Here is a 14,135-nt window from a genome sequence, read left to right on the forward strand (position 1 = left end):
TAGAGCCAAAGAGCAAGACCACAAATCTACGACCTAGCACTGAGGCTACTGCTCTTGGGCCTGCTATTGTAGGAACATCCTGAGAGCAAGCACCGGGACCACCATCCTAAGGACTAATAAGGGCCTAATCCTCAAACCGCCATCTAAAGGCCCAGCCCTCCAACCTATGGTCAATCACTGAGGCCAGTAGGACAAGGGTGTTTTCCACAAGACACAACTGTACATTTCAAATGCCTGCACACCTTTATTGCGCTTTTCAAAGAATTTAGCAAATAGCAATGATTTGTTGAGCAGTACTGCATCATTATAGCAGCTGGTTCTTTGTGGGGGCCAGCTGACACGACCTTGGCCCGCTCGTTGACCTTCAGAAGCTGGGGTTCATCATCAGACTCCAGCTTGCAGAGATCATCAGAAGTGCAGCGGGGAACGGAACCAAGGTACCGCCATTTCGGTTTGTCTTGCTTCTTGCAGCGGACTTGCTTGTGGCCATCGTGGTCGACATGGTGCTCGCCTCTTCCATCACTGTGCTGTTGCCCACCTGCCCGTTGCATAAGCTTCCCTGGCAGCAGTGTAGCCGGTGTCGGAGGCCGAGAAGGACACTGAATTGAGCGCGCTGCTGGCAATATGCTGGGGTCGCACATCCTTTGGCAACATCGGTGGGTCTTTGCCCCTCTGGGATGGAAGAGAAAATAACAAATGAGATGTAGAACATCACTGAAACGTGCTTATTTCTTTGACTACCCTGCAAACTACTGTGTCAGTCAATAATATAAACCGGTTGAGCCCAATTGTCTCATACCCTTGAGATGGGAGACTGCGCTGCCCAGTAGGTAGTTGTACTCTGTAGATTAATCAGCCCCGCATAGAACGTTCTGCCCTACAGCAGTGAAATGTCTCCAAATGTTACATTCTGACCCCCATCTTCTCAAACCTGACTGCAGGAGTTTCGCTGTATTATTCTGAGTTACTCAGCAGTAATTTTGTACCCGGATTCCATCATGGCGGGGGAGGAGAGTGCTCTGTTTTCAGTTCCGTGTTACTTGAGATGTAGATTAGGAGAGGGGCAAAGCTAAACTTCCAGTGACAGGGAAGAGGCTAGAGGAGAGCGGATGCCGTCAACCCTCTGTTACGGGGAATGGAAGGGACGAGGGGCGGGGAAGGGAAGGGACGAGGGGCGGGAAAAGGAGGGGAGGGGAGAGAGGAAGGGAAGGGAGGGGAGGGGAGGAGAGGAGAGGATGGGGAGTCAAGGGATTGGGCCTTCATAACCATGGGTGGGCACTGAAAGAGGTTGAGGATGAGAGGGCCAGGACCGACGCCCCAGTGACAGGCAATGAGAGAGGATGAGAAGGCATTGTGAGGAGCCATCTTCTCCAGGTACTGGCACTGAGAGAGGGTGAGGGCCTTCATTTAGTTTTCACGTACGCAGATTGTGAGTGCACGCATACGCAGATTGTGATCTTGCTCCACAGAGGGCAGGGCAGAGGATGAGAGAGCTCGCAAGGTGTGCCGGAGAGCAGGAGAGCTGGTGCAGGACACCGTGATGCCATGAGGCCGCTGTGAGGCAGCTGTGAGGCTCCAGAAAGTCAAGGAAAGCTCTGGGGGCCGGCAAGTGCAGTGTTGCCCATCCAGCGTGGACCTCACCCCTTGCAGGAGCAGGGCAGAGAAGTGGGCACATCCAGAGGCTGCGGCAAGAGCGGCAAGGGCCCGAGCAGGTGGACCGTGTAGTGTCCTGCTGGACACGTTCTAATGTTTCGCTCTGTATTACACCCACACTAACACCCACCCATCACAGGCGTCACCAGTCAGGTGACCCAGCTAATAAAAGGGGTCGGGCGCACGTGCCCTGAGCAAGTTACCAGTACACTAAGCATGTCTCTGTGTGCCTTATTTATGTAGCATGTGGGCCCTGTGGCCACAACACCGCAGGCCGGTGCTCCAGCTATGAGGGCCCTGCTCTTGAGGGCGACTCCTTGGTGGTCATGACAGGCCACGAGTGGAGCAGAGGATCAGGTGCTCCAGGATGCTGCGCGCCCCATTACCTGAGCGGCCAGGGCGAAGGTACTTAGAAATCTGCAATTACAGAAGGGGAGAGGGCCGCTTCCCCAGTTTGCTGTTTGCACCAACCTCCTTTATCTGCCGCACGCTCAGGGCACCCTCTACCAGCCAACCACCCTCCCTCCATCTAATAACGCCGTATTTATTCATTTTATTTTATTTATAAAGTTTTATATAGCGCGAACATGATCCCGAGAGATCTCAGAGCGCTTTACAATTGTGGGGAAAGGAAGGTAACAGTTGCAGAACAAGTGTCAAATAGGAATACAGACAGAAAAACATATAAAAATAGAACTCACAGGAAAAGAACGATTACAAGTACACAGGGTTAGCAAAATAATAAGAAAATAACTGGTACATATCGAGATGGAATAGCATCCAGCGCAGGGTAAGAACTTGTTCATAGGGAATATTTTTACTTCCAATTTAAGGTAACCTTGGAGGAGATTCTACGTATTTCCGGTGGGTGAGAGTTCCAGATCTTCGGAGATGAGCCAGAGAAAGCTCGGTGGCATGTGCTCTTTTTGCGAAAGATCTGAGGTTTCAGGAGGAGAGAGTTGGCACTCCTAGAAGGTCTACCCACTCTGGATAGTTCTAGCTTTTGCGCTAGATACTGGGGGTTTTGAAATGGAGGGCTTTGTTCGATAGGCAAGCAATCTTTAGCTGTATTCTTGCTTTGTAGGGCAGCCAATTTAGGGATTTCAAGATTGGGGAGATGTGCGCATTTCTTTTGGTACCCGTAACCAGTCTGGACTCCCCATTCAATGAGGCCCTTAATGGGGCCAAGGTATATTTGGGGAGACCACAGAGCGTAGCACTGCCATAGTCTAGTCTTGGCAAAACAAACGCTTGGACCACATGTTTGAAGTCAGCTTGTGGGAGGAAAGGTTTGAGATTCCTGAGTATCCTCAACAGGTGGTTAGCTCCCTTGCACACATTGCTAATATGAGTCTTCATGTCCAAGCGTTTGTCCAGAGTGATTCCGAGGGATTTAGCTGAGTCGATAATGAGGGGGGAGCAGTTGAAGGCAGTGAGGTGATTCATCCAGAGGTCTGGCATAGGAGTGTGATTTTAGGGTAGATGAGAAGGAATTCTGTTTTGGAGGTGTTGAGCAGGAGGTGGTTCACATTTAACCAGTTTTGAGTAGTCAGTAGGGTAGTGTTGAGTGAGGTGATGTTTTCCAGGTAGGAGATTTTCAGGTAGAGTTGGGTGTCATCCGCATACATGTGGAAGAGAATGTCCATGGAATTTAGTGCATTAGCTAATGGTTCCAAGAACAAGTTGAAGAGTATGGGAGATAGGGCGGACCTTTGGGGGACACCCATGGATACTGGAGATGGCTGAGAGAGAAAGTGATTCACCTTCACTCTTTGGGATCTGTGCTAGAGAAAGGACGAGAACCATTGCAACACCAAACCAGACAGGCCCATCCTGTGCTCTAGAATGGATAGGAGGTTGTTGTGATTAACAGTGTCAAACGCAGAGGAAAGGTCAAGGAGGATAAGGAGGCACGATTAATTTTGATCTAGCATTTTTAGAATGTCATCCATAACAGGAGTGAGAGCCGATTTGGTGCTATGGCCACTACGAAAGCCAGATTAGTGTTGGTCCAGGAGATGGAAACTTTTGATGTGAGCACAGAGTTGCGATTGGAAGCATTTTTCTAGGAGTTTGGCGAGGGTGGGGATGTTGGAGATAGGGCGGAAGTTGTTAAGGTCAGCGCTGTCTGCGGTAGTTTTTTTTTTATTATGGGTGTTATCTGAGCTGCTTTCAGGCACTCCGGGATCATGCCTTGTGACAAAGACGCGGTGACAATTTTTGTCCAGATGGGAGAGACGACATCCTTGATTTCTTTGAAGATGGAAGGTGGCAACGGGTCGCTGAAGTGATTAGAAGGGTTGATACTCTGAAGAACCTTTTTAATGTCTCTTTAACTGAAGGGGGTAAATGTGACCCAGGAGGCGTTGTTCTTGATGCCCAGGCTCATCGGTTCGATCTTGTCCGTTAGGGCCGGGCCGGGAGTAGACCCATTGGATAGCGGTAGAGCCCGCTTGGTATCCAGTTCAATATTGATGAGTCTTGATTTCTCAGTAAAGAAAGCAGCCAGATCATCACATGAGGGGGGCTGACCTCAGAGTCAGGGCGGTTTGGTGCATCCACTGATTGATGTTTAACCAGTTCAAAAAGTTTCTTGGGGTGATTTGCGGCATGATTAAGTTGGGATCTGAAATAGTCCGCCTTAGCTCTCGTGATCTGCTTGTTATAGGAGCTCCTAACTGTTCTAAGGGTTTTTAGTTGGTCCACGGATGGTTTGATCTCCAGGACCGTTCGATAGCTCTAAGGTTGCGATGTTCCGAGTTTAAGTTACAGTTGAATCTTGGTTTGGATGTTTTCATTGAGGCATTTTTTTGTTGGGGTGGAGCAACAGAATCCATAATGCTAGAGATAGTGGAGTTGTAGAAGTCTGTGAGTACATGAACCTCAGAAATGTCAACTTGGGAAGAGAGGGCAAGTTTACAGTGGGCTGCTAGATCAGCTGTGTTGATATCTCCGAGGTCCCTTTTCCAAATCTTCGGGTTCGTTGGTTGACACCACCATGTTAATATGGAAGAAGATGCTGTGGTGGTCGGACCAATCACAAGGGGTGATGGTATCCATTGTGATGGTGTGTCGTTTGGTGATAATGAGGATCAGAGTTTCTCCTTTATTATGGGTTGGCAGGTCACAATGTTGAATCAGCTTGATATCACTCAAGAAAGATTTGAGGTATGTTACAACTTGGTCATTAGGGATGGACCAGTGGAGGTTGAAATCACCGAGGTAGATATGGGACAGAACGGAATCGACGTTGCCAGAGATGATTTCCATTAATTGTTCAATGAAGGGGAGGTTATCCCCAGGGGGGTGATAGAATGTGTGTAATTTGCACACCGGGTGATTGTTACTGGAGATGTTGAGACAAAGGTATTCGCATTATGATGGCGTAGTAGACTCCGAGAAGGAGACCGCCAGAGTGCTCCGGTGTATACAGGCTAAGCCACCTCCCAGTTTCAAAGATCTGTCTAGACAAATTATGTTGTGGTTAGGGGGCACTAGGCGGTTTAGGATAGGAGTGGAAGAGGGATTCAGCCAAGTTTCAGTGAGGATGATGATGTCTATCTCATTGTGTTGGATGAGGTCGAAGATATCAGAGGCGTGTTTGCTGGCTGACCAGCAGTTGAGTAGTACGCATTTAAGTTGTACCAGCGTAAGGGGGAGGGGGAGTCTGTATGATGTTCACTCTCCTGAGGTTGTCGCTGTTTATGACTCTAAGGTTGTGGGGGAGTTCTCTGTTCGGGTTTGGGTGAATGGCTTGGATTTGCCCCGTAGGAATCTTGTTGGGGTCTAGGATAAGAAAGTAAGAGTTGAGTAAGTCAACGATATCCTTGAGCGCAAGATAGGCCAACGATGTTCTGGGGTGGGAGGGTGCGTTATGTAGGGGTACGGTTTTAGAGATAGAGAGGGGAGAGATTTGGTCAAGGTGAGCTCTAACGCTAGCGCTAGCAGGGGCTCTGGGCAGAGTCATACAGGAGAGGAGGGGACTTATCCGGGGAAGATGTTCCAATGAGAGGGCTTTTAGATCATGAAGTTCGAGGGTGAGAAGGTGCAGCTGGAGGGATAAATTGTCCAGGCGTGCTACCAAGTCAAGGTGCTAGGGAAGGTGTGGAAGCTGTGTGGGGAGAACTGGCTGGGAGGAAGGGTCTTGTTGAGTTCCAGATGGGTCAGTGGCGGTATTGAGAGGATCCAGAGGGTGGAGTTGGTTCAGGTGTGTCACCAAGTCTGGGTGCTGGGGAAGGTGTAGAAGTTGTGTGGGGAAAACCGGCGGGGGAAGGGTTTCGTTGAGTGCCAGATGGGTCAGTGGCGGTATTGAGAGGTTCCAGAGGGGGGAGTTGGTCACTGAGGATTTGCAGTGTTCCAGGGTGCCTTGATAGAGAGGTTGGTAATGATGAGAGGGTTACTGGCATTGGAATGAGTGGAGCATTCCCCCCGCCACCCAGCAGGGCCGAAGGTCGATAGGAGGGCGAGGAGGGAGGTGTATCCAAAGAGGAACTGGGAACAGGGCTTTGGTGTACCCTTGTGGTTGCTAGCGCTAAATCTTGTCGCAAAGGGATTGTATTGTTAGCTAACGAGTTTTTAATCTTCATAAAGAGTTTGTCGAACTGCTCTAGATTTCGATCCGATGCTTGAGTGAGAACGATCCAGTTGTTGTAAATGGTAATGGTGAGATCGGCTTTGAAGATTGGAGAGGAAGTAATGGAAAGACTGAAACCATGAGGTGTTTTCTTTATCTGGTTGATCTGAAATAAGGATATGAGGGTTTTCCTCCATTGGGCACTTCTGTTCGTGAAAAAGATTAGGTCGTTCAGGATGTTGCCATTGGAAAGACAGAAATAGGTATCAGATATAAGCAGTTCTGGGTGTCTTTTGATTATATTGTGTTTGAATTTCTTATCAGCATTTTTAGTCAGGTTAGGGGGATAAGTAATCTTAAAGGCATTGAAGCCAACTTGAGAAAGTGAGCCTTCAGTGGGACTGGTAATAGACGTAGCCATGGTGGGTGGAGGGCAGAATGCTAGGAGAGGGTGAGTTCTTGGGTCAGTTCTAGTCACTAATAGGGTAAGTCTGTTAAGACTACAGAACTGTATAAGTAGAAAGAACCCAAAAAGGTTTGACCTATGAGCTAGGCCTACTTAAAGAATGTGCTATAGCGCCATTGTATATGGACCTTGGGGTGTGGAAGATTTATGTGGTGTTGTTGCATTAGATGAGGACTTGCCCCCTCTTAAATGATTGGCAATATAGCAACTGCAAATTAAAAACAAATCAAATACGCCTGCCTATCTGCTTGTCTGCCTGCTTGCCTTTTACAAAAACGCCCCTATGCTGGTCTCTGCAAGCAGTAAGCAGGCAACAAACCAGCCATCGATCTGCACGCGCTAAGTGCACGCGAAGTCCTACGGCTTGCCCTCAGAGATGAGCGCGGTAGCTGTACTCCGCTACAGCTGAATGTGTGCCCCGGGATTACTGCGGAAGTGGTCCAGCTAGGCTGGGTGTTGCTTGCAGGTGGGAACAGGGGGCCCGCTCCTGTCGGGGTCTTGGTTTCCCCCGCTGACAGGGTCTTGTCAATGGCTCTCTGACAACCGCCATTAGCTGAAACTCGGGGACAAGAGCCAATCTTCGCTGACCAGAGGCAAAGCTGGGGGTGGGGGGTCCGAAGTGCAAAGTGCTCACAAAGGAGAGACCACAGACAGTGGACGACAGTTTCTGAAACCAGGAGTGACAGCTCAGCCCAAACACCAGTCTGTCCTTCAGGCCAGTAACCAGGAGTGCGTGCTCGTACGGCCCCCTCCTGGTGGGGTGAGGGGGTGCAAAATCAACGCTGTCCAGTGACACATCAGCTAGTACCAAGAAGCACCAAGCAGCAGGGGGGAAACCTGCCTTACCTTTCTGGAATCATCCCAAAGCAGAAAACATCAAGGCCAAGCCAAGGAAGCCCGATATAAGGTCAAAGAGGACAGGAACGCAAAAGGTAAAGGGAGACATCATGAGGTCAGGGAAGGACAAAACGCAGCAAGACGGCCTCAATAAGGTGGGCAAGCACAACCATCGACCCCACTAGTCTCACTCAACTCAGTGCCACAGGGCACACCGTCCAGGAGCACCGACGAATTGAGGGCACAAGGCAAGAACAGCTCTTCACATCCCTTTCAACCAAAAATCTACTCTAAGTTCTTTTTCTTAAAAGACGTAAGTTTCACCATCTGTTCATCCAGTGAAATACAAGGCCTGCAGACTCCAATACAGACTATACATACTTCACTTCAGCCTGCACAGCCACCACAACCAAAACTGGCAGGAGTTCAGATGGACGAGCCTGCTAAGCACTCCGCGACTCATGTAGTACCAGAAGCAGCTACAAAGGGGATGGGTACTCCAGCCTTTATATCCTTTATTCCTCCTGCTTAGTGGTCAAACAACGAGCTGCAAGTGTCCAGGCACAAGGAAGGCACTCAGGAGATGGGCCCGGTGCTGGCAAACCGGCCCCACCAAACAGAACTCCAGACTCATATCACAGAAGCCCACATTGTCACAACACGGTCTGACAGCAGAGTCGAGGCCCAGGTGGACCCCACTTACCAAGTCTCAAGTACACCCCCCTTAAGTCCCTCCCAAGGCCTACTCAGCTCGCCACCTCTACCACCTGAACACGGAGAACACCCTAAGCTTCAAATGGGCACTGAGGACTAAGAATTCAGGGAGGACGAGCAGGAACTCCTCTCATATTTGGTCACCCCGGAGTGGCCTGACAAGCTGGCATCTTATTCACTGGACTCTTCACAGGGACCCACCCCGACTCCCACACCACCACGGCCCAAGGTCACAGAGAAGAGCCAGATGTGGTCATTAGGCGCAAGACTCTCCAAGCAACACGTAGACAGACAACGCATGGTCTTTCCTGCTAAAAACCATGCAACGGACAGTGGAGGCCCTCCAATATCAGTCCGACAAGATGGACACACAACTGACGCTCCTCAGCACCTTGGCCTTATATGTTGCAGGCATTGACCAGAAGTTGGGGAACCTTAACTTATTAATAACTAGAGCTCTGTGAGAGGAAAAACTTATCTGCAGCTGCGGGGCGATTGTTGAGAAGCTATCCACTCTTCACATTCGCCAATCTCCTAGACAAACTCAACAAGCATTTGCAATGCAATAGGTCTCGCAATTACGCAAGTTTAAGCTATTGGCTTTGTAAATGACAAAGGGGCATATGCATCAACCAAAGGAATACCGATTCCTTAATAGCGAAAAATAAGGAATCGCCATTAAGGAATCGGTATATGGCATGCATCAACAGATTCGGTAAAATTTAGCGATTCCTTAAAAATCGCTAAATTTACCGATTTCTCAATAGCGGGGCATGCAAACTCCCATTAGCAAATTGCGAGTTCAGTAATACCGAATTAGCTAATAGCGAGTTCGGTAATACCGAGTTAGCTATTACCGAATCGGTAATAGCGAAATCGCAATTTGCCGCGTCGCTCCGGGAACGTGCAGATGACATCACCAACCAGGAAATACTGCAGCCCCACCCACATAGCCTCGACAGAGGAGCAGACAGGAGCTGGGAAGGAGGACTGCCTGTGCAGAGTGAGGCCACACCGACTCAGCAAATCCAAGGAAACACACATCATGGCGCAGGAAGTGCCATCCAGCGCTGAGTCAGCACGCAAGCGAAAGTTTTCGGACAGGGAGCTCGAGTACCTAATCGAGGGAGTCACCAGCAAACACGATCGCCTCTTTGGCAAGCTGTCCCTCAAGGTGCCTGAGCAGGAGAAGCGGCGCATATGGCTGCGCATCCGTGAGAGGGTGAATGCAGTTGGCGTCACCACCCGCAGCATCGACGACCACAAAAAAAGGTGGTACGACCTGCGGAAGCGTGCCAAAGAGAGGATTGCGGAGAGGCTCCGGGAGTCGAGCAGGACTGGAGGCGGACCATCTACAGCACCATCCAACACAGCCCTGGAGGACCTTGTGGAAGGGACGATAGAGCGGGAAGCCGTCGTGGGGGTGACCCAGATGGACATGTCCGGCGCAGCCACAAGTGCCCAAGGTAAGATGCATGCCTGTGCCCACACCCAGCGTAGCGTAAATCCATTTCCACGCCCCCAGCCCGATCTCAGTGTGTCTGCAGCGCTGGCACAGACAGCTTTACACATGACACTAGTGCATCCTGGGAGTTGTAGTCTAGTCAGCCCAGTGTGAATGTACAGGCGTAAATCCAATGACCATACACCACAGCAGTTGAACATGGATGGAGACTGTTCATTTAGTGGACCACAGAGGGACATTAATGTGTACAACACTATGTAGTTGTAATTATCCCACTAACCATGCACTGTTTCACACACAGATGCATCACCTGGGGATTCGGACGACAGCGGCCAGCTGATCATCTCGGAAACACCCGTAGAGTCAGACCAGGAGACAGCGCAGGACGCGCATGCATCGCCAACACCTGCCACACCAACAGTACCAGCTCCACCAGCACCACCAGCAACGGCACCAGCACCAGCGCCACAAGCAACGGCACCAGCCAAACAGGCTGCAGCTACTACAGCCACAATAGTGCAGAGGCGCAGGTCCCAAGTTGCGCCCTTGCAGGAGATGGAAACACCCTCTTCGCAATTGGCACCCAGGCAGCGTACATACACACCACCTGATGCACCACCTGGAGGCGCAAGACACACACGGCGGCACAGGGCTCGTCGCAGTTCCGTCTCCTCAGCCGAACAGGATGTCCCAACAACCTCTGCAATTGAGGAGAGGATGCTGCGTACACAGCACCTGCAGGGACGACATGTGGCTAGCATTAGCTGCAATATCGTGCGCCTTGCCAGGGAGATGCGCGCCATGACTGCAGCAGTCAAGGACATGAGCACGGCGGTCAGGGACATGACCACTGCGGTTGCAGAGGACAATGCGCAGCTCAGGGAGGAGGTACATGAGCTCACCCGTGCCATGAGGGAGGGCCATGAGTGCCATAAGAGGAGGCACCGGCAGCAACTGTTGCGTTCCGCCGCCGCAACCAAGGCCATAACACGGCACAGCAACAGCACCGCAGTGTTGGCACGCCGCTCAGTCTCCCTGCAGGTGGACCTTGGGCACTTCTGCGGGGATGTCGCTAAGTCACTAGGACACATCACCACTGCAATGGAACACCTACAGAGCAGCACATGCAGTGCTGCTGCATTGGGAGGGGATGACACAAGTGAGGCTGCCTCCAGTGTCAGCAGCGTGTCACTGGCACAGGCCAGCACCAGGCGCCGCAGTTCGCGTGCCTCCACGGGGACAGGCCGTGGTGAGGCATTGGATACACCTGAGCGGAGGCTTGGGGTACGTGGGAAGCGCCACTAGACAGTTGGACATGCATGCAGGACCATGGTGGGGCAACCATGGCCATCCAAATACTGTGTATGCACATGCGTGACTTTAAGGCACCTTTAATTTACATTAATGCAAATGGAGCATGATTTACAATGCTAGTTTTGTTGCACAATCCTCTGTGCTACTGTGCATTAAACAGTTGCACCCCAAACTAACTTGTAATGTCTCATTTTCCAATGTTTCAAAAATGATTTAGCATTATGTATGTCCGCCTCCTATGGCCCTCTGCTGTGTTTGGGATGTGTGCCTGTCGTTGTTGGGCGGGTGGTTGGTCATCCCGGTGCTCCGCATCCCTGTCCACCTCTATGGGTATCCCCCTTCTGGTGGCAATGTTGTGCAGCATTGCACATACAGCAATTATCCGGCAGCATGTTTCAGGTTGGTATAGCATGGCGCCGCCAGTCTTGTGGAGGATTCTGAAGCGGCTCTTGAGAATCCCAAATGTCCTCTCTATCACATTCCTAGTGCTGATGTGTGCAGCGTTGTAGCGATGTTCCTACGGGGTTGCTGGATTTAAGTATGGGGTGAGTATGTATTCACGCAGGGCGTAAGCACGGTCACCTAGAAGATAGAAGCATAGACTTAGCATTGGTGATGTACATACATGTGTGGTGTTGGTGTGGGGAAGCGTATTTCTACGTACCTAGCAGGAGTCCCTCTCCAAATTCTCCGTTGATTAGTCGCCTGTGCATTCCACTGGGGCGGAAGATGTAGGAGTCGTGTGTGCTCCCTGGGAATTGTGCCACTAGGTCCGTTATGATGTTATTGGCATCGCACACAACCTGCACGTTGATCGAGTGGTATGACTTGCGGTTCCGGAAAATGTACTCATTGGCTGCGGGAGGACATATGGGGATGTGCGTGCAGTCGATGCATCCAATCACATGTGGGAATTGTGCCACCTGGTAGAAAGCCTGTTTGGTGCGGTCCAACTGCTGTGGGGTTGTGGGGAAGCTGATGTGTGTGTGGAGCATTGTCAGCATGGCATCGAGGAATTTCTTGAAGAAGCGTGACAGTGCGCTTTGAGAAACACCTCCGGCCACCGCAATTACCCCCTGGAAACTCCCTGAGGCCAGTAGGTGCAGGCTGCATAGGACCTGAACGTGCGCAGGGATGGCATTTGTCCGGTGTGTCTGGTGCTGCAGTAATGGTTCCAGGTCTGCAATCAGGCGCATGATCATGGCACGATTGAGGCGATACTTCTGGTACACCTCGTCCTCATTCTGCCCGAGCAAGGTTATGCGCAGTCTGAAAACCCGCTCCTGGACCCTTCTCCTGCACTGTCCTGCTGCATTGATCCGCATCCTCCTTGCAAGCAAGTAGAGGGCAGCCATTTTGTGGGAGCCAACAGGGTCTCCTGGGCCACATTTAAGGGTTTAGTGATTGCCTCAATCATTTGCACATGTAGAATTTTTTTTTTTTTAACTTTTTTTTTTTTTTTTAACTTTACCTCCAGGTTTTGATTCCCCTTATTTAGCTCTTGCAAAATAGCGATTTTTGGGATTTTCGTTATTAGCGAGTTTTGTTGCATTGGGGTGCGATTCGTTATTTGCTATTGGCACTTTCCGGGAGCTGTTAGTGTTTCGGTAACTGCAAAATCGGTATATAGCGATTCGGTAATTTAGCATTTTGGGTATTAGCGATTCGGTATGTTAGCGGATATTTATTTTGCGATTCGTTATTTGCTCACATTTTGGGTTGATGCATTGGGATTGGGTATTTGGGACTCGCTACCGGGAGCTAATAACGAATCGGTATTTTACCGACTGGATTTTGGCTTGATGCATGAGGCTGAAAGCCTTTTATTTATGTTTTAAAAACCAATAAAAGGCATTGTCATTTTGTTTTCAAATAGCTGAAACTCGCGTACATGTGAGACCTATTACATTGCAAATGCTTGTTATTATTTACTTCTGTTTCCTATTTCCATGCACTTGTGCTATTTTAAAGTGTTTCTCAGCAGGAGTGAAGGTGTTGGTTGTGGGCTTTGTTGTTGACACACATTTTCTCCGCCTTCTGTCAACACCGGCTAATGAATAAATGCATCCATTGATCTTCCGAGGCGGCCAATGCAGACTCATGCATATTGCAGCGAGGTAGCTCAGTACGTTCAGGGCACTGCTGCAGCAACATATGCAGAACAATGAAGTCGTCCCGGTGATTGGGAAATATATTTCATTCAAACACCAATGTGAGGTTCGCCACTAGCTTGGGAAACAGTCGTTTTCTAGACATCTAAATTGTAATTGGTGAAGTAAAACAAATGCTAAACCTTGGCATGGACCAATTGTATACACGGGCGCAGTCTGCTAGCGCCATCGATCAGACGCTCAAGCACGGCACGAAGCGCCCTGGTTCACTTTGCAGAAAGCGGCAGCCAAGGGCAGAGAACGGTCTGTTTGAAGAGCAGCATTAGGCGCCGACCATGTATTTGTATCTACAGCAGGCATTTCTCGGCTCCAGGGAAAAGGTTGGACAGGAAGAAAATGCTTGGAGTCATAAAGCACTCTCTGGGGAAGGTGGGGTGTAAAACTACCTCAGCTGTAGGTTTGACCCCCTTCTGAACGTGCACAAAAGTTTATTTATTTATTTATGTTAACAAAGAAAGGAACCACTTTAAGCCACCAGCCTTTTATTTCATATTTCCAGGCCGTAGATTCAGTTAAATGACTGGTTGACTGGCGTTAAATCTCAATCACATAAGATACCTTTGGCACAATCGATACCCCGATCAATTCTTCTTCAGATAGGGTCTCGCTGCCTCGCACCAGTCTCGCTGCCTCCCTCTGCCCCGGAGCCCCTGGCTTCCAATAGGACACTGCTACTCTGCCATGCCAGGGGCACGCTGGGTGCCGACCAGGAATTTATATACACAGACAACTGAAGAAGGGCCGGTGCCAGCCGCCCATCCATGGGCTCCTGCCCTGGCAGTGCTCCAAGCAATTACAAGGTGGGAGGAAAAGAGGGGCAACATTGTAGAGGGAAAGTGCCGAAGCCCGGGTTAGAACTTTACAGTGACTTTAGGGAGGCGAAAAGCCACCGTACTTCAATGAGTGATGCATGGCTCGTGCGACCCAGGGAAGGGGCCGCCA

General features: G+C 50.2%; 1 protein-coding gene across 1 annotated transcript in view; it reads right to left on the reverse strand.

Annotated features, from left to right (window-relative positions):
- Window positions 1-220: 220 nt before the first annotated feature.
- Window positions 221-14,135, reverse strand: part of LOC146808922 (urokinase plasminogen activator surface receptor-like) — a 371,935-nt gene continuing 358,020 nt past the window's right edge. Inside the window, exon 7 of the mRNA XM_085615725.1 lies at window positions 221-672. Within this exon, the coding sequence (XP_085471851.1) occupies window positions 365-672 (308 nt within the window). The 3' untranslated portion in view covers window positions 221-364. The remainder of the gene's footprint in view (window positions 673-14,135) is intronic.

The sequence above is a fragment of the Triturus cristatus genome, chromosome 7, assembly GCF_964204655.1.
Source record: "Triturus cristatus chromosome 7, aTriCri1.1, whole genome shotgun sequence".
NCBI classification, from domain to species: Eukaryota; Metazoa; Chordata; class Amphibia; order Caudata; family Salamandridae; genus Triturus; species Triturus cristatus.